At 54.7% G+C, this 18,832-nt stretch overlaps 2 protein-coding genes across 2 annotated transcripts in view; both read right to left on the bottom strand.

Moving 5' to 3' along the window:
• Positions 1–5,773: 5,773 nt before the first annotated feature.
• On the bottom strand, positions 5,774–12,522 carry VOLCADRAFT_96521 (uncharacterized protein; the record flags this gene model as incomplete). The annotated part of the gene is made up of 6 exons (XM_002955554.1): positions 5,774–5,913; positions 6,733–7,130; positions 7,242–7,726; positions 9,114–9,212; positions 10,360–10,918; positions 12,422–12,522. The coding sequence occupies 6 exons, from the start codon at positions 12,520–12,522 to the stop codon at positions 5,774–5,776; spliced, it is 1,782 nt and encodes a 593-aa protein (XP_002955600.1).
• A 2,961-nt stretch (positions 12,523–15,483) lies between these two features.
• VOLCADRAFT_66092 (uncharacterized protein) overlaps positions 15,484–18,832 on the bottom strand; it is a gene marked incomplete at both ends in the record, with an annotated part of 12,601 nt that continues 9,252 nt past the window's right edge. The window contains one exon of the mRNA XM_002955553.1: positions 15,484–15,625. Coding sequence (XP_002955599.1) covers positions 15,484–15,625 — 142 coding nt within the window. The remainder of the gene's footprint in view (positions 15,626–18,832) is intronic.

The raw sequence follows: 18,832 nt of genomic DNA, 5'->3' as shown, positions 1-18,832 counted from the left end.
TGAGCTGATTCCCGTGCCTCGAATGCCCTGGTAAGAACCTTCTTGCGGACGTAACCCAGCTCAGACAATGCACGGCTAATATCAGGGCCGCTCCAAAGAGTGCCCAGTAAGTTTGTCATAGCGGTGGCCAGATCGGAGAGCAATGCTTGGTCGTCGGCCTGCACCAACTCCACCAGCAAACTTGCGTGGTTTGCGTGTTCCTTTTTGTCCTCTAAGCGGCAGGACATCGCCATTCGCCACGTAGGACTGTATGATAGCATGCACAGTCCTCTCGCAAGGTCTGTGCCCGAAAGCTTCAGCTATTTGCGCTTGCGTGTAATTCTCGTCGAAATAGAGGTGGCAAACACGTTCGCGCACTTGTTTGGTGTAGTAGGAACGGTTCAATACTTCTCCCATTGTGAGATCCGCTCTACAAACTGAGTATGTGTAACGCCGCTAAGGCGGCCCTTGGCTAACCGGGCCAACGGTCATCGTACCAACGGTACATTCAAGAACTATTCATAATCTTTCCAATTCCAATCGGTGTTTATCAATACCACCTTTTATCGTTGGATATTTCTCTTCGTAACTGCTTCGCCAACTGCCGAGCTTTGTTACAATTTTGGTATCGAGTATGCACACGTACGTATTCGCGTATATAGGATATCATAATAGAAATTTTGTGTGTTACTTGCGAGTTGCGAGTTGCGACTTGCGACTTCAGAAGTACGCAAGAGTGCACTTCGCCTCGCATCCCGCAATTTGTTATGCAAGCAGCCATAATGGATCGTTGGCTGTTATGACAAGGCAGCCGTTGCTGGCTTCGATGCTGGAAAACGGCAAGCCGCATTCTGCTGGTTTGGACATCCGGGCTTTCATTGCAGAGCTCCCCGCTTACTGACCTGAAACGTAATAACAAGAACAAGCGGTCACGCAACGACCGCGACAAGCGCACGACGCCGCAGTCTGGCGCGACCCTGGGGGCCCGGTCATACACAGGGCACACACGGCATTAAAAAACAGCATTATTACCGCCTTTTTACGCCAATTCAGATAGTCCCCCGTGTGGTGAATCAAACATGCGCCCGCGCGAGCAAACCGACCTCCTCTCAGGAAGGCAAGAAAGGGCCGCTGTGGTGGCCTCACAATTGGGCACGCGACAGAGGACTCTCAGCAGCAGCAGACGGGACGCTGTGTGTGAGCTGCTGCGCGTGCCGTGTGGTGCCCGAGCGCCTGCCCGGGCCCCCATCCAGCCTTTCGGTCTGTTCCCGCACGGGGTAATACTGCAGCAGGATTGCTGATAGGGCGGGCTGGGAGGTGGGACCAGTACACAGCTTCTGATAGTGTAAGCAGAATGCCGACTGAAGCACAGAAGTGAATAGCTATGAGTACTGACAGGATGTCCAGGGTGATCGGTGTCGCCGGGGCTAACTAACTAACTGACCAGCCGAAAGGCGACGGTTAAGAACCAGTTTCAGAAGCTCTAGTCGCTGCTTTCCTGCCGCCGCGTTCAAGTAACAAACCGCAAAAGAGTCTGACCGAATGTGCGAGTACTTATGCCGCGCAGAAAACATGGGCAAGCTGGAAAGCAGCAGAAATGAAGGCCGATGTTGAGCCTTTTGCATAGGAGTCATCCAAGTTGAGGAAAAGGATTGAGTGGGTTTGATTCAGTCCAGGTTCAGCAGTCCTGGGTCCTTGCGCTTGGTAGTGCCCCCTTGAAGCGACACTTGTTGATGCGGAACTACTATGTGGATGGCTGTGGGGAAAGATAAATCCGCAGGATATAAGGTAAACCGCCACTGGCTGAACTTGATAGATTGGTAGACAGGCCCCGAATAAGACCAGACTTTTAAGAAAACATGTAAAAAGATGTACATGCAGGTGATCCCCTCCTCATACATACAGTCGTACGCTGACGCGCGTGTATAATATATATATGTACGCAGCTGCGCAATGTACATGCCAAATGTACTTCCCTTATCCCTGTAGATATTTAAGCCCCACGACCCATTTCCTCCCTGGCAAAATCCATTACGCTGCGCGCGCGCTGTTAGCGGGAACCTCCTTGCATGCTGTCCGTACAGCAGCTGCCGCCACAACCCCAAAATCGTGTGCGGCACACACGCACCAAAAACAGCGAGTTCAGGCCCACAACGACATCACACTTCACGACATCAACCGCTGCCCCACGGCCCAGCCACACATACAAAACCAGAAAAGACAAACTTATCACACGATAATAGAATTGAAAGCTGGAAGACCTTGGCGAATCGGGGGCTGGCAGGGCGCCAAACTGCCCCACTGCCGCCCCCGCCACTGCTGCGCCGCCCTTCAGGTCTCAAAGGCTGCAAAAACGGCCCGCTACCGGACTCACAGTGACTCACAATGTTGCATTGATAAGGTCGGCGGCACGGCGGGAGAATAAGTCGTCATTATAGACCAGGACAGCGTGCGCGCCTCTATTGCAACGGATATGTGAGGTTAGGGCTCTCATACAAGCCGCCAACAAACTGTGTACCGCAAGTAACTAACACTTTCGAAAACACATCCAGACCTTGCGTGCTGTCGTACGGATTGAGGTAGCATCCTCTCTACATGTTCGCCTTCGATTTCATCTGCCAATATATTTCTATATAAAAAAGAAATAATATAATTATTTATGTTCTATGTGATGTGGTTATGCTGCGGCCGTGTCCCTGACGTGACGTGCAGGCCGCCCCGGAAAGGAATCACGCTAAAAGCTCGTGTATGCCGTTAGCAGGTTCCATCACTCATGGCATCTCGCGCTTAATCATCCTAAATTTGCTTATCGCCAAGATCATGGCCAAACACCGCTGCCAGGCAAACCCATGATGGCGTATAATTTATCTTTTACTAAAAAAACAATGCTCATCCAAAAGCGTACATGCGTCGCCGTACATATCAAACGCATGGAGCAACTAAAAACGGATTCGGAATCCTAATCGCAAACAGCCGTACGTTAACCGACCAACCTTCGAGTTCCATACGCCGATATAAAGATGCAATCACCACCAAGTAACTAACGCATGGCATATATATATGTACATCGCATCTAAGCCTGTTCACGCACAGATGCAGATTATGAAATACACACAAAGAGCAAAAACCTGCTCAATCCCCCCCCCCGTATACCGACCCACAGAAGGCCATAGACTTGTTTGCTGGCTAGCACGCAGCCAGCTGCGAAAAAGCCAAGTAGCTCGTTAAGATATCCCAGCAAGCAGCAAAAGCATTTAACGCACGCTAAACATGCGATGCGACAACGTTAGCCTGCCAGCTGCATGACTACACACATACGTACGTACATACATACATACATACATCAGGCGGCAGGCGGCTGGCAGAGGTTAAGGCCTGACTTCTGCTCCCAGTCGACCCAGTCGACCCGGGTTGAAATCCGCCTGCCGGCTCCTCGGGTGTTTGAGGAGTGATGAAATGGGAGGTGGCCCCCCATCATATGGACGGTGTAGGACGTGATGATATCAACTTGCGAGCTGACGAGGAACTAAGTTGATGCGCCGTTGATCCGCTAGATTTGGTTGGATGCTGGTGGTGAGTTGCCGAACCCAACGAATACATTCTGAAGTCGGATGGGGTGACGGATTAGGGTGCCCCTCTAGCAGGGGAGAGCAGGGACTGCCCCGGGAAAGGGGGCCGCTGGCGAAGTTAACCACCCTGTAACAACATACATACATATCATATATATATACGTCACCCCGGAGCTAACAGCCCCCGAAAAAAGCCCAAGGGCCCTCCCTACGCGACGTACGTCATCATCGCGCATAATCATCGCGCATTTTCCAATACTTCAGTCGCAACCACAATATACCTTCACGTCACATGAGACCATTACGAGCCAACAACCAACCACGTAACAAACAAAAAATCGGAAATCGGATATCATATTTCATCATACACTCTTCTGCTGATGGCTCCGCTGATAGGTAGCGCTTTAATCCACCCAGCGGGCGGCACCACCACCACCACCACCACAGCAGCAGCAGCTGTATACTTGCTGCATGCCCAACTAAATGTCCGTGTGCGTGCATTTGCGCATCTATGCGGGCTTTTTGACTATACAGTTAAAGTTACTATGTGAGACAAATCTTCTAGTTCCGTATGCGCGCGACGTGTGCGCATATGCCTGACGCCACCGCTAAAGATCATTATGACGGTCAGAAACAAATCAACAGCAGGCGGCTATCCGGCAACTAAGCCGGCGATCCTAAGCTGCCTTGGTGTGTACGATCACTGCCACGTCACGTATAGCTTTTACAAGCTATTGCATCACCAGCGACACGTCACGCTGATGGCCGCAAATTCGTTATTGTTGATGGGGTGTTACACTGTGGGCGGCTCGACCGAGAAAGGACCGAGAGCACCGGGGGCCCTGACCCCGTTGTTGTTGTTGCTGCTGCTGCTGATGTTGTCATTGTTGCAGTGCAACAAGCACCCAGCGGGGTCGAGATCGGCCGTGCCATGGAACCCTCCATGAACAAAGGATGAGCCGGTGCCGGTGCCCAGCAAGAGGGGTGCGGTCGAAAATGTGCTCGTGCCTGTGGTGCGTTTGTGCACGATGATGCCCGATGCTGAATGATGTGACGCATTGACCTGGATCCAGATCTGGATCCAAGTTGGATCCCTCACTGCGTGGGTTGCCTGCGTGCTGGTAGGTAAGCCCCGGCCCTCCCCGCCTCCGCCACCGCACAAACACACACACAAAAAAACACGTGTATCGAAGAAAGGCAAGGAAAACATTTGGTTGCGCCGACGACGGCTGCAGGGAGCAGCAACAGCAGCAGCCAGAGGATGGTACTGCATGTGTGATACGCAGATGCATATGGTGGGAAGTAAACTCGCTTGTCCACACAACACAACCCCAATCCCCTCGCCTGCTTATGCTTCTCGTTTGCAGGCGCACGTTCGTTCTTCAGCACGAAAAACGCACGTGTTGAAGGCACGTGAGTGCCATCAACACATCCATCCACCAACCTGTATGCAATTTCAAGTAAAGCTAAAAATCCGAACACGCACATGTCGCACGCACGCTTTTGCTCACACACGCGCGCGCATGCAGATAAAAACATACCCCCTTCTCATGGGGTCCGTTGCTGCCAATCGACAGCAACACAACGCATACCGGGATGACTGTCGTACATCTATTTCTATTTGAGGATGATTAGGGTTTCCAACCGCGAGCAGTTCCTCTTCCTCATTCTCATGGCATCCAAACACACACCTGGCCAGCTAATAATTGTCACCATTTTCCGGAATGATGACCTGAAGCTTCAGAAGCTGCATCCCAGCCAGCGAAAGAAATCCGCCATCAGGCCATCACAGCCATCCATCCGTCCATCAACATCACAGGGCATGACCTGCTACCGGGCCTCCTTCACCCCTCGCCACCAAGTGGGTACGGGCATCTTTCCGGTTACACTCGGATTTTACACCCCAAAACACATCAACCTGTTCACTACGTTACCTAGGTTCTTCGTTAATATTTTTGGCGGCAGCAGCAGCAGCAGCAGCAGCAGCAAGGGAAACAGCTGTGGTGTCGTTTTGCATGGCAGTAGCCAACTGTGTGCGCGTGCATGTGTATGCATGTGTGTGGCAGCAGCAGCAGCAGCAGCTTTATAGTGGGGAGGGAACCCTGGTATGACGGTTACTATGGCAACTGCTACTGCAACTGCTAGCGCTGCTGCTGCATGTAGCAGTCTTGTCGCTGTGGATGTTGCGGTCCTAGGATAGCCTAACCCCACAGTCCAAGGGGTCATTATTTCCAAAAGCACGCAGCGCCAAGTGGAAGGCCGGATGGCCTGTCCGCGCCGCCATCGACACCACCACCATTGCCCGCATTGCAGTTATTACTCATTGTTGCATATTTGCCTGCATAGACACCAGCAATGGCCATATCTGTTGGCGTTAGTGACGGTGGGGGCCGCTTCCATCCAGCCCCTTCCCTTTGCCGCCATTGCTCCAGCTGTTGCTGCTGGTGGTAGTGGTGATTGTGCTGCTGTTGCTGTTGATGATAATGATGATAATGAGGCAGCTGCGGCCACTGATGCTGCTGCTGCTTGGTATTTTGGGTAGGTCGCAGCACATGCAGCAGCTGCTGTTGGTGATGGTGATCATAGAATGGTGCGACGGCCTGCTGCTGCGGCGGCGGCAGCAGCGGCTGCTGCTGCTGCTGCTCCAGCGGCTGCTGCTGCCCTTGGTCGAAACAATGGCGGTACTGCTGCCGCTGACAGTCTAGCTGCTGTGACTGCTGCTGTCGCACATGTCGCTGCATTTGATGGGGCACCTGCTGCGGCTGCTGCGGCTGCTGCCACTCTTGCTGTTCTTGCTGCAAGTGTTGTACCTTTCGTCCGTATGGAAAGTGCCATTGCCGGGCCCCCTCGCACTGCAGCTGTTGCTGCTGCTGCTCCTGTTCTTGCTGCTCCTGCTGCTGCTGCTGCTGCTGCAGCTGTTCTTGTCGGTTTCGTTGGTGCCATTCTCGTGTCTGGGGGAATTCCTCGTGGCGGCGCAAGCAGACCGCCTCTTGTACGACAAGCTGATGCGCAGTTGTCGGCTGTTGTCTGCCTTGATGGTCACAGTAGTACGGTGGCTGATGGCCACCGTCTACTGTGCAAGCTGCGGCACTGGCGCCGGCGCCGGCGGTGCCGGCAACGGCTGTCCATCCTCCTCCCTCCTCCGCAGATCTTAAGTAATCAGCACCACCGCCAGCGCTGGCACCTGCAGCAGGCCAAGCTGTGCGGTGGACGTGCCCGGCAGCTTCGTCACCATTACCACCGTAACGAGCAGCGTCGCCAAGGTATGCGCCATCGCCGGCCGTTCCCTCTGCTCCCCTCAGGCTGCTGGTGCCGCTGCCGCCGCCGCAGCTGGTACCCCGGTTGGCTAAGCTGCCACTGCGACTGGCGCTGGCGCTGCAGCTGCCACTTGTAACGCTGCTCATGCCAACCCCAACCCCACCAACGCCGCCACTTTTGCTGCTTTTGATGATGCTGACAGTACGCGGCCAAGTACCGCTGTTACCGCCACTGTTGTGACTTCCGTAAACCGGCACCAAAGGAGGGATCTGGCCAGCAGCTTCGGTTGCTTGCTCTACACGGTCATCAGACGTGGTTTGCTGACTGACCGGTGGCCCAAGGAGATGGAGAGGCATCAACTGTGGGTTCTGCTGCCCATAAGGCGGCTGCTCCCGCGGCTGCTGCTGCTGCTGATGCCACTGGCTCTGTACCCACCGTCGCTGCTGCTGCTCCTTCTGCTGCTGCGGCGGCGGTAGCGGCGGTAGCGGCTCAGCAGCTACAGGAGGTTCAGCCGCAACGGATGAAGCCCACAAGGCTCCAGGTGCATTGGGAATGCCGTAGACGGCGTCGCCTGCTGCTGCTGCTGCTGGCGGTGGCCATCGGTGATCCTGCACATGTTGTTGCGAATGTTCGGAAGGCCAGCAATCTGTAACAGCCTGTGCATCTATGGACTCTGCGACAGCTGTTGGTTTCGGGGCGGCCTGATGATGGTGAATACCGCCAGGGCCGCCGTACAAGTTGCTTGGACCGCTGCCGGGCACGGCGGCTGCTCCTGATGTAGACACAAGAGTGATGATCCGAGGGTCCTGGTATTCATCATGATCATCATTGTTATTGTTATTGGTGATGTTGGTGTTGCTGCTGTTGCCGATAGCGAAGTAGCTGCTACTGCTGATGCCGGATCGCTGCCTCCACACGCCCTGACGGGTGGTGGATGGATGGATGGATGGATGGATGGAAGGACGGTTGGATAGCTTGGCCGGCGGAGACGGAAACAACACTCTACCAACAACAACTCAACCACGAACTTCACAAACTTCATGGATGATGCGCGGAGGGGGGGGGAAGAGAATAGAGTGCGGACAAATAACTGAGCGACGGACAGGTATGCGACGCAGTGGCTCGTGCTCAACACACCTCCAAACCCTAAAATTGCGCTAAGTACAGATAAAAGTTACAAATACAGAATGCAACACCTCCGTTGTCATCAACACAAAATATGTTTCAAGATCGCCGTCTGCTCTCATTAGTCGGCAGCGACTCCAGTCCTGAGTGCGTCTAAAAAATTGCGTGAGAAAGCTGCCGTACACAAGGACATCCACACTTTGAGTCGTCGTGCGTTACGACGATCTGGGAGGAGCCATGACGTTCCTACAGAGTCCCGGCCGCCCACCTATTTGTCGTATTGCAGTACGTTGCCTACCTGGCGCGTCACCTGCAGCATGCTTCCGTCAAAGCCTTGTGCCGTACATTCAACAGGCGGTTCATGCAAATTGCTCCCGTAGTTGCCGTATGCAACATCCGATCGACCGCCGACATCCCCCTGTTGGGTAACAGCAGCAGCAGCACCAGTCACAGCTATGGCACCAGCAGTAGCAGCGGTAGCAGCAGTAGCCAGTTCACTAGTATGTTGTTGTTGGTGGTGGTGATGGTGGTGAAAGGCACCGGCGGTGGCGCAGATGCCGATGCCGATGCCGCCGCCGCCGCTGCTGCAGTTTGCTGCACCACTATCGTGACAGCTCCTGCCGCTATTGCTTCTACACGCCTCCAGTTGCTTCCAAAGGGTGAAACAGGTTTCGGAGGTGTAGGAGCGCCGCTCTCGCTCTATTTGCTCCTGATGCAGCTGCAGGAACTCCGACTGCTGCTGCTGTGGTTGCGGTTGTTGTTGCGGTTGTTCTTGTTGTTGCGGTTGCGGTTGTTGCTGGTGCTGCAAAGGGCCATCTGGGTCCATCCTCCCCTCCTCCACCATTACATCCGGCAATGGTACTACTACTGCCTCCTGAACCTCGAGCTCCGACTGCTGCTGTGGCTGTGGCTGCATGTACCGATACTGAGGGGGATATTGGCTCTGAGAAGGCTGTTGTTCTTGTTGGATGAATGAGACCTGGTGGTGCTGTTGCCGCTGTTGCTGTTGGTGCGGTATCTGTGCCAGCTGTTGTTGATGTGGCGGCTGCTGATGCTGATGCAGCAAGGGCGGCCAAGATGGAGCTGCCGCAGCCGTGACGGCGGCACCAGTTAAGGCCGTGCTCGGCATGGGATTGTGTGTGGCGGAAGAACGAATGTTACTGCTTTCGTTGGCGTCCCCACCGCCCCCTCCTCCTCCTCCTCCTCGTGCTGCTGTAAGAGTGCTAGTTCGATCATCCCCGGCGAAGTGTGGATTCGGAAACCGCGGCGCGCCATCACATGCTGCACCGCCAGAAGCTTCGTTACCAGTCATTGTGGGCAGTGTCGCAGGGCAAGATGGTTGGCACTGCTGATGCCCCTGTTGCAGCACCAGCATCTGCTCTTGTTCCCGATCCTGCTGCTGTCCTTGTTCTTGTCGTTGTTGTTGCTGCTGCTGCGGCGGCGGTGGCGGCAGCAGCAGCGGCTGTTGCAGGGGCTGTTGCTGCATTAGCAGCATCCGCTGCTGCAGATGCAGATGTTGTTCCAATTGTTTTTGCTGCTGCTGCAGCAACCGCTGCTGCTGTTGTAACTGCTGTTGCAGCTGTTGCAAAGTGGATACCTGCCAGTCTACCACCGCCGCCACCTCCCCAGGTGCTGATGTCGGTGGCCCCACAACATTCCACCGGTTAACGCCAACAACGGCGTCAGTAAAAAACCCTCCACCTGGAACAGGATCGGCTGTGCTCGGCACCGGTGGTGCCGCTGCCTCCTCTACAGTGGCATCGGGAGCCGGCGTGCAAAGCGGCATCAGTTTTGCTGTAGCACCTGCCGTCGCTTCTGTAGCAGTTGCGGTAGTTGTTGCGGTGCTTCTAAGAAACGCCGTCATCGTCGCCGCTAGCGATGATGACCGCCTTGGGCGCCGGAACCCCTTCATGGCGGGGCCGTTCCGAATAGCCAGCGCTGAACACGGTGATCCGGCGGTAGCGGTGGCGCCAGCTGCGGTACATCCGCCGTCGATGCGCGCTTTGCTGCTACTGCTGTTGGAACTGCCTCCTGCAGCAGCAAGAGCAGTAGCAGCAAGGCCGGCAGTAGCAGTATCTGCTGGGATGGCAGCAGGAACAGGGAAGACAGCGACAGGTATGCGGCTTTCCGTGGTGGCCATGGCTTCGGCGGGAATGACCGCGGCAGCGGCTGCAGTGGGGGCTGTAGCAGAAATGCGTCCACCGCAGGAGGCCGCATCCGATCCTGCTGCTGCTTGTGGCGGCTGCAGTGGCAGTAGCATAGGTAAGTGGCCTTGCATCCCCCCTGTTGCTGCTGTGGAAACGGATAGCTCTTGATGGTATTTATGACGCGTAGATGTTGCTGTAACATGCTGCCGCCATAAGCCCTCCGCCGCTGGTGCGGCTGCCACTGCCGCGGGCGCCCCGCAAGCAGCAGTATCATCCGCTACCAGTTCCTCTGCGGCCGCTGGCGACGCAGCCGAGGGCAAAGTTGTTGCCACTGCCGCTGCCGCCGCTACCATATTTCGCTGGCCGTCGGACCTGCCATCGCCCCTACCCTCAATATAGCCACTGCCCCCGCCGCCAGGGCCGTTGCCAACCTCCCCCCCACCGGCCTCTGTGGCCATATCCGCAGCCATCTGCTGGACTTCAGCGCCGCCACAAATCTCCGAGGGCCTAACTCCGCATCCCATCGCCTGGCAGGGTAAGGGTTCAATAGCGAGAGCCTTGTCACAGGCGTGGGCCGGGGGCGCACATATGGACAGTTCTTGCTGCTGTTGCTGTTGCTGGCGTTGCTGCTGCTGGCACAGCGGCATGAAAATTGCCGCTGTTGGGGTGAGAAGGATGCTGCCGGCGTGCAGCCGCCGGGCGCCAGCGCCGCAGCCGCTTCCACTACCATCACCACCAATAATGCAGCCGCTACTGCGGCTACAGCTTCCACCGCTGATCGGTATGCAAGATGGACCTGCTATGAAATTCGGCGGCAAAGGCGGTCCAAGAGAATGCGTGCTGGGATAGACAGGACATGGACAGGGGTTGGCGGGGGTGGTGGCCGTCGGGTCGATTGGGGTAGGGAGAGGAGCAGGAGGAGCGTTTACAGAGGTTGAGGCGGCGACGGTGGCGTTGAGGGCAGGGCTCAAGGACGCAGGCGGCTGCGGCGCCTCGGTGGTAGTAGTGGTTGTGGTACTCGTGCGCGCCTGCGCGGCCGGCAGCTGTAAGGCATGCCCGTGATCGCAGCAGGATGATGGAGAACTTATATCGAGTAGCAAACCAGCATTGAAACCAGCTGGCTGATTACTGGGAAGTAAAGTGCTTGGCGATTCGGTCCACGTGCTACCCGCGTTTCTGGCCCAAGCTTCAGTTTGATCCATAGTTTCCATTTTTTCAATACTTGTTGCATTCATGCCTGCCCAACAGGCAGTATGCTCTAGTTCAGCTGCCAGCAAGTCGGGCTTGCGGAAGCGCGGGCTTTTCTCCTGTCCAAGAAAGCTGAGCAATGAGATACTATTTCTATAACGCATACGAACCAGAATCAGTTTCTATCGGGTTTTCTTAAAAGGCAGCGTTGTCATTTTGCTCTCACAAAAATGTTTCGTACTCAAAGACCGTTAGGAGAAACCTAAGTGTGCGCTTCTACTCTTGCAGGCATTTTATTGTCATAGAGTTTCTTGTGCTTGTTCTCAGTTAGGCCTTGCCGGTCCATGCACTGCCGCTTCTTGCTAGGCAGGCCCTTTGCCCGTCACCCCATGCAACGACCAACGGTTGGTTACCACACGCTGTCGTGCTGTCGAAGTCTTTCAGATGGAAATGTCTCAACAAAAGAATATTTAATGAACACGGATATGTTTTGTGTTTTGGTCTGCGATGTTCTTGACAGCTATGGAAGGCCAGCGGCTAGGAGACGAATCGACCACGGCCATGGAAGGTAAGGGGGCGCGCTACGAACGGAGCCAGGATAAGCACTCTGGCCAAATCGTATTTCTCAACATGCTCACACTTCGTCAATGGATCTTAGAGCAAGCATGAGTTCATTTCCCTTGAAATGACTATCCTGCGATGCAGTACGCGAAGACAATATTTCGCAGAGGCCTGTATGCGACGCCTGTCTTCAATTCACTAGGTACAAACAAGTTGTCCCTTAACTGCAATATGACCGGACAGCCCACGTTGCACGGCCAAGATTTAATCCAACAGCTTTTACCTGCGGCTTGCAAAATTCCATAAATTCGCACAAAAATCGACTTTACTTTATTTCAGTTCGTAAAAATCTGCATGAGGATTTCAAAGTACTGCTCATGTGAACAACACCGCATGCGCGCGTACACGAGCGAAATCCGCCGCTGCCCTGTCTGTCGATACCTACGTGGTGACGCGGCGACTAGGGGTGCGGCTTTTCAAAGCCGAAAAGGGGCTCGGCCCCGGTGCAGCCACTTGACCCCCGTTTTATCGCAGGGCAGTCCGTACGGCATAGGAATGCAAGCACAAGAACGCCGCCACGTTTGGAGTACACACCTGTCATTAAAATTATTAAGCAATAAAGGTCGGCAGACTTGCAACGGCGGCGTAGACCTGTCTGGATCGTCGCAAGCGCGCAGCCGCCATAGCATAATCATTATTGACTGAACAGTTAGCCTTCTCGAGATGTGGCAATTTATAGAATGGCATACACACAAAGCAAGAGTGTCATTGCGGCAACGTATGTTGCCGCTGCTGCGCCAAATCCATGAGTCGGGACTTCCCGGTACGTAGGTGGCACTACCGTTGCATCCATGTTCGACGCCGGCCCTTCGGTCTGCTGGCTGGCAGTTCAAGGCGGGCCAAAGTGCCCGTGCTTCATTGCAATTGTTGTCCCCTCCCAGCCAGAACGCATTCGGGGATCATTCCAATTGCACATTTGAAGTCGGAATGCAGCGGCAAAGCTGATGGTGTGTCGCAAAGGCACACTTCGTTTGAACTTAGATTGGATAAATGAAGAAGAGAATAAGAAGGACAACAATTAAACATGCACGAGCGAGACGCCAGGAGGGAGTGCTTAGAGGGTTGCCATGGGTCGGTCTAAAGTTACCGAGGCATGAAGGAACCAGCCCATAAAGGATCATGCCGTTTGCTTATAAATCTATAATGTAAGGGACATGCAACGACGTCAGAGGCAAGGGCTGCGGCGTGAGGGGAAGTCAAACTCGCGTTCCGATGTATCTGAATATTCTCCTTTGGCCAATCGATAAAGAATTGAAGTAGCTTTTACTGCAATCTTTAGTTATGTAAATTGATCTCACCCTGGAAAGCTAGATTCGCCCACAGATATATCTGAATTGATTATATTGGTCCATCAATAGAGAATTTGAATAGCTTTCAGTCGCAAATCAAAGCGGGGTGACATAAGATGAAATGTTACACCATGACTGACTGACAGGCTGACTGCAGTGAACCTAGGGGCTCGGCCCCCCGAATGGCGCTTCGCGCCCGCGGCCTCGCCCAAAAACCAACGAGGATGGGGGGGCAAAAACCAACATAAGGCACTCCTGCCGACGCGTAGCATCCACCATCTGCAGCGCGACCCTGGGCGACCCCCTGAGCGACCCGCAGGAGCGCGCGGCAACGAAGCCACGCGCAATGCTGTTTTGGTAACACAGGACGAAGTAGCGGTTGCAACATTATTGCCCCGTTGCTGTAGCTACTGCTATTGCTGTTGCAGCTACAAATTAAAGGCACGCGCATGCGAGCAAGAGTACCTTTTAGAAGACCAGGAAGGAGAACAGAGCGCCAGCTGCCGAAATGATTGCTGAATCAGAATAATATTCGTACGGACGGAAGAAGCTACAGGTGCTAAACATGCGGGATAACCACTCCAACGAGTTACAGACAAATGGCAGCAACAACAACAGCAGCAACAACAACAACAAGCAACGGTCAAACGCCATTAAGCATGCCACACCCTTACAGCACAATAGTACCGCACTCCGGCACAGTACTGCGCATTAAGCGATCTCGATGACCTCCAGCCCTTCTTAGTCTGACACTGTGCCTTCATACGTTTCTCCAGCTTTTTACTGAGCAATAAAGCCTTAATCTCCAGGTCCTCCCTGTCTGTCTGTCAGTCTGTGTGCGTTTACAGCCTGTTGATCAATAACTCTCCTTTGCAGTCTACTCTTCCCTTTGCTGTTTGCTCTTCCCTTTTCCGTACCCTTCCTCTGTTACTAAACACCCTTTTGCAACCGTGTCGTGTTGGGTACTTAGGTTGGACATCGCCACACCGCCCTCCCTACCGCAACACGACCCACGGGTCACACATACATACATACTGACGGAGTGGCGTGCCGCCTCCGCCGTCGTCCTTCCCAGCGCTATAGCCTCGCTCCGAGAAACACTTGCTCGTCCGGCACAAAACTCCCTCTCCCCACAGAGTCCAGATCCCCCTGCCCTCCCGTACACCACTCATTCCACATGTACTGCATGCACGAGATGTACGGCAATGTCTTCAATCAATATTCAACACATCCGTTGCACGTCAGTGATCGTCTTCCCTTTTGCGGGGAGAAGCCTTCCAAACCGACAGCACCGTATCTTACTGCAAAGCTGAGCTGACACCGTGGGCCGATGTCGTCGTAGTCCCCTATACGATGATGTCTTGAGACCGTGAAAGACGCAACATCCTTAATTCTTCTCACCCACTACCACCCCTACCCCTACCCCCCTCCACCACCACCGCGCGCCAACCACCCGTCAGTCGCCCCATCAGCCTCCCGCATTTACCCCCTCACCCCCCCCCCAGCAGCAGCTACGTACCCACCCTCCCGCGTCCTACCCACCAACGCCTGAGGGGTTAGTGTACCACTGCCGCCGTCCGCCCTGCTCTCCACCCATACACAAAGGCGCATGCACATGGTCCGAAACGTAGACGCAGGACAGACACACATACAGACGTAAACACAGACACACATGCTAAAGACTCATGTACAGACATACAGACATGCGTGACTTCGTGATGGCAAGCGTAATGCAAGCCGTTGCGCGACATGTGCAAGCTGCATCATCCATTCGTTCATTTATCTATTCATTAGCTATTCATTCATCCATCTATCCATCCGTCAACTGCCGAGAGAAGTTGCATGCGCAAGGAAGCAGCCGCCATCATGAAATATCGCACGCTGTCAATCCACCTACCAAATATCGTCAAGCTCTACTACTCTTAAGACCCAAGGAACCAAAACCACACAAGCGAAGGAACATCACTGCACATGCACCAAACCAAATAGGCATTTTCTTAAGTGGAGTGTTCAGCTTGATCGGGGTTGGCGTACTCGTCCTCCTCCTCCTGAGTCACGTCGGCGTCTCGATTGTACGACAGACCCCGTACGGCAGTTTCCACCCAGCGCTCCAGCATTAGCTGTCCGATCTGAGGTTGCGAACGTTGTACGAGGTGTGCAACAGGTGTGTGTACGGATGAAGGCCGGTACGGCCCATTGACTGCGTGTTTATCTAAAAAACGAATCCACGCATACACACGGGCACCGACACGCACACGCACGGGCATGGGAGATACAGGTTGACAGTTTTGATCAACAGTACACGAGCTACAACCCAGAGTACGACATAGTACGACTCACCAGTGGGTTGTCATGCGGCACCATGTGCCCCGTATTCCGTAGCACCAGCAGGTCCAAAGTGTTGTACGACTTCCAAAAGCCCGCGATACGACCGTTGACCCACCAAAACCTGTTATTAGGCATTGCCGTTGAACCCAACCGACAACATAACGTCCATGCACATGCGCGCGATAGCACACGCGCCGCAGCGCGGTCCGCACACCGGCAAAAACATGGGGTTAATACAGTTATGCAGGAGTTGATATTGGTAAAGCAACTTTTACAGCGGTTATGGCCGTTGCCACCGTAGCAATCGTGATAACGGTTCTTAGTTAATTTAGTTGGTGAGGCGCGCTACGAACGCTACAAACGAGTACGAGGGTGCTGCGAGTAAGACAGAGCACAGTTGCGCTTGCAAGCACATCAAGACACAACGGTCTGGCATCCATACTACTAATACACACATACCCACCTACCTAATAGATATCATGGGGGCCCCGGACTGCCGTACCGGCGTCCTGGACCGCGTCCTGGACCGCGCGCAGTCCAGGACGCAACCAACCAAAAATAGAAAAAAATAGAACAAATAGGGGGGTCCTTGTGAAGCAGCTGCCCGCGTTTTCAAAGCACGTATGGTGTTGGATTGTAAGGTGCCCAAGTACGTTTGCGAGGAAGAGAATGTGGCCAGGCTGGGAATGTGAGATTAGCGTAAGCGAGTTACAGGGCGTTGCATTGCACGGGCGAATTTACGTGCAAATCTTTCACCGTAGCATCAGTCCTCAGTTCACTTCTTGGAACGAACATCAGCATAGGTGCAAGCCCTCCGCTTGGAGGGATATGCAAACAAACATCCTGATAGGGGTAAACTCGCACGCTACCGAGCATTCAACCGAGCACATGCATGCTTAGTTGAATGGTGAGATGCGACCCCCCCTTCATTTCGTGCTCGGCAAGCCTGCCACCGCGTACCGGATATGTTGGCGATGTTACAGAACGCTGCACCTTGGTTTCTGTGCGCATTGCAATTGCGTACGTTGCTCGACCCCGCCGACCAAAACTACACGTGCCCAACTGAAGACATTCCCGGTGGTTGTGCAGCAGCTCTTGAGGCTGTTGCTGGCTGAAATCCATCCTGAGCTGTTGCAACACGGCTAACGCGGGCACGTCCCTATGCACAGCAAATAGCTGTTCCAAGCCAACAGCGGCGTCCTTGTCACCGACAAGGCTCTAAACGTCTTATCTGTTCTTATGTTTAATTAAGTTTACTCTGTATGTTATACTTTGCGCAACTTTGTAATTTGACTTTACTCTGAACAAGGTGCTGCCTCTTCGCCAGCGCTTCATCTTCCGCGGCAGTTTCACGAGCCCAGAGTTGCAAGCTACGACGTATGCTTTCGGTGCTTTTAGTTACTGCAAAGCATCCACGCAATAGTCCAGCCTGCATGCCGCGTGCGGCTATGGCCAACATGCCCACCTGCGCAACGCGCTGGCGCACCTGGTCCTTTTCCGCCAAGAAAATTTATATACACTTGTACAGGCGCATTTTGCGAATCGCACGCGCGCATCTGCGCGGCAAAATTCGCTCCTGACTCTTTTGGGACGATGTACGAACTGTTTATTCGCGAAGTACGACCGGACACATTTGTGCGAGGGGCTGCTTAACGAACTTTGCATATTTCTAATTATCCTGCTTCGCATTATGAAGGGAATAAAGACATTTATGCAATGACAGTTTGCGCGGCTACGCCAAGAGATGTCCACTGTCAACCCCTGAAGACGCCCTGTTTGCTATGATCCAGCTAATTTTTACAATGAAGACGCAGTAAAGATTTTGATGGTATAATTGATTTAGAGTGTTTTGCGGCCGTCGGGGACCTCGCCTTTGAACGTTAGCAGCAGGAAACAGAGCCTTGGAGCGGGAAACAGATGACGCTCTTGAAGCAGAGAGGCGAGTCTTTGCAACCATCCGGCAATGTGGCCTTGGTGATGCAGATACACTCTTGGCTGTCCCAGGGGTCCCATTTCGGTCCCGCCGGGGCTTCGCGCGCCGATTCGCCGCAGCCCATGCATGCATATAATCATAACGCAGCTGTAGGTAGGCACGGTGCATGGGGGAAAGCAGGGGCTGGCGAGGAATCGGGGATACGGACACGCAGGCGGCAGGAGGCTAGGCGGGTCAGGAACACGTAAGGTCCCATTTCGGTCCCGCCGGGGCTTCGCGCGCCGATTCGCCGCAGCCCATGCATGCATATAATCATAACACTGCTGTAGGTAGGCGCGGCTCATGGGGGAAAGCAGGGGCTGGCGAGGAATCGGGGATACGGACACGCAGGCGGCAGGAGGCTAGGCGGGTCAGGAACACGTAAGGTCCCATTTCGGTCCCGCCGGGGCTTCGCGCGCCGATTCGCCGCAGCCCATGCATGCATATAATCATAACACTGCTGTAGGTAGGCGCGGCTCATGGGGGAAAGCAGGGGCTGGCGAGGAATCGGGGATACGGACACGCAGGCGGCAGGAGGCTAGGCGGGTCAGGAACACGTAAGGTCCCATTTCGGTCCCGCCGGGGCTTCGCGCGCCGATTCGCCCGCAGCCCATGCATGCATATAATCATAACACTGCTGTAGGTAGGCGCGGCTCATGGGGGAAAGCAGGGGCTGGCGAGGAATCGGGGATACGGACACGCAGGCGGCAGGAGGCTAGGCAGGTCAGGAACACGTAAGGTCCCATTTCGGTCCCGCCGGGGCTTCGCGCGCCGATTCGCCGCAGCCCATGCATGCATATAATCATAACACTGCTGTAGGTAGGCGCGGCTCATGGGGGAAAGCAGGGGCTGGCGAGGAATCGGGGATACGGACACGCAGGCGGCAGGAGGCTAGGCGGGTCAGGAACACGTAAGGTCCCATTTCGGTCCCGCCGGGGCTTCGCGCGCCGATTCGCCGCAGCCCATGCATGCATATAATCATAACACTGCTGTAGGTAGGCGCGGCTCATGGGGGAAAGCAGGGGCTGGCGAGGAATCGGGGATACGGACACGCAGGCGGCAGGAGGCTAGGCGGGTCAGGAACACGTAAGGTCCCATTTCGGTCCCGCCGGGGCTTCGCGCGCCGATTCGCCGCAGCCCATGCATGCATATAATCATAACGCAGCTGTAGGTAGGCACGGCTCATGGGGGAAAGCAGGGGCTGGCGAGGAATCGGGGATACGGACACGCAGGCGGCAGGAGGCTAGGCGGGTCAGGAACACGTAAGGTCCCATTTCGGTCCCGCCGGGGCTTCGCGCGCCGATTCGCCGCAGCCCATGCATGCATATAATCATAACACAGCTGTAGGTAGGCGCG

Source organism: Volvox carteri (assembly GCF_000143455.1).
Source record: "Volvox carteri f. nagariensis unplaced genomic scaffold VOLCAscaffold_53, whole genome shotgun sequence".
Classification (NCBI taxonomy): Eukaryota; Viridiplantae; Chlorophyta; class Chlorophyceae; order Chlamydomonadales; family Volvocaceae; genus Volvox; species Volvox carteri.
Note: the sequence above shows the minus strand (reverse complement) of the source record. Positions and strands in the feature narration are given on the sequence as shown.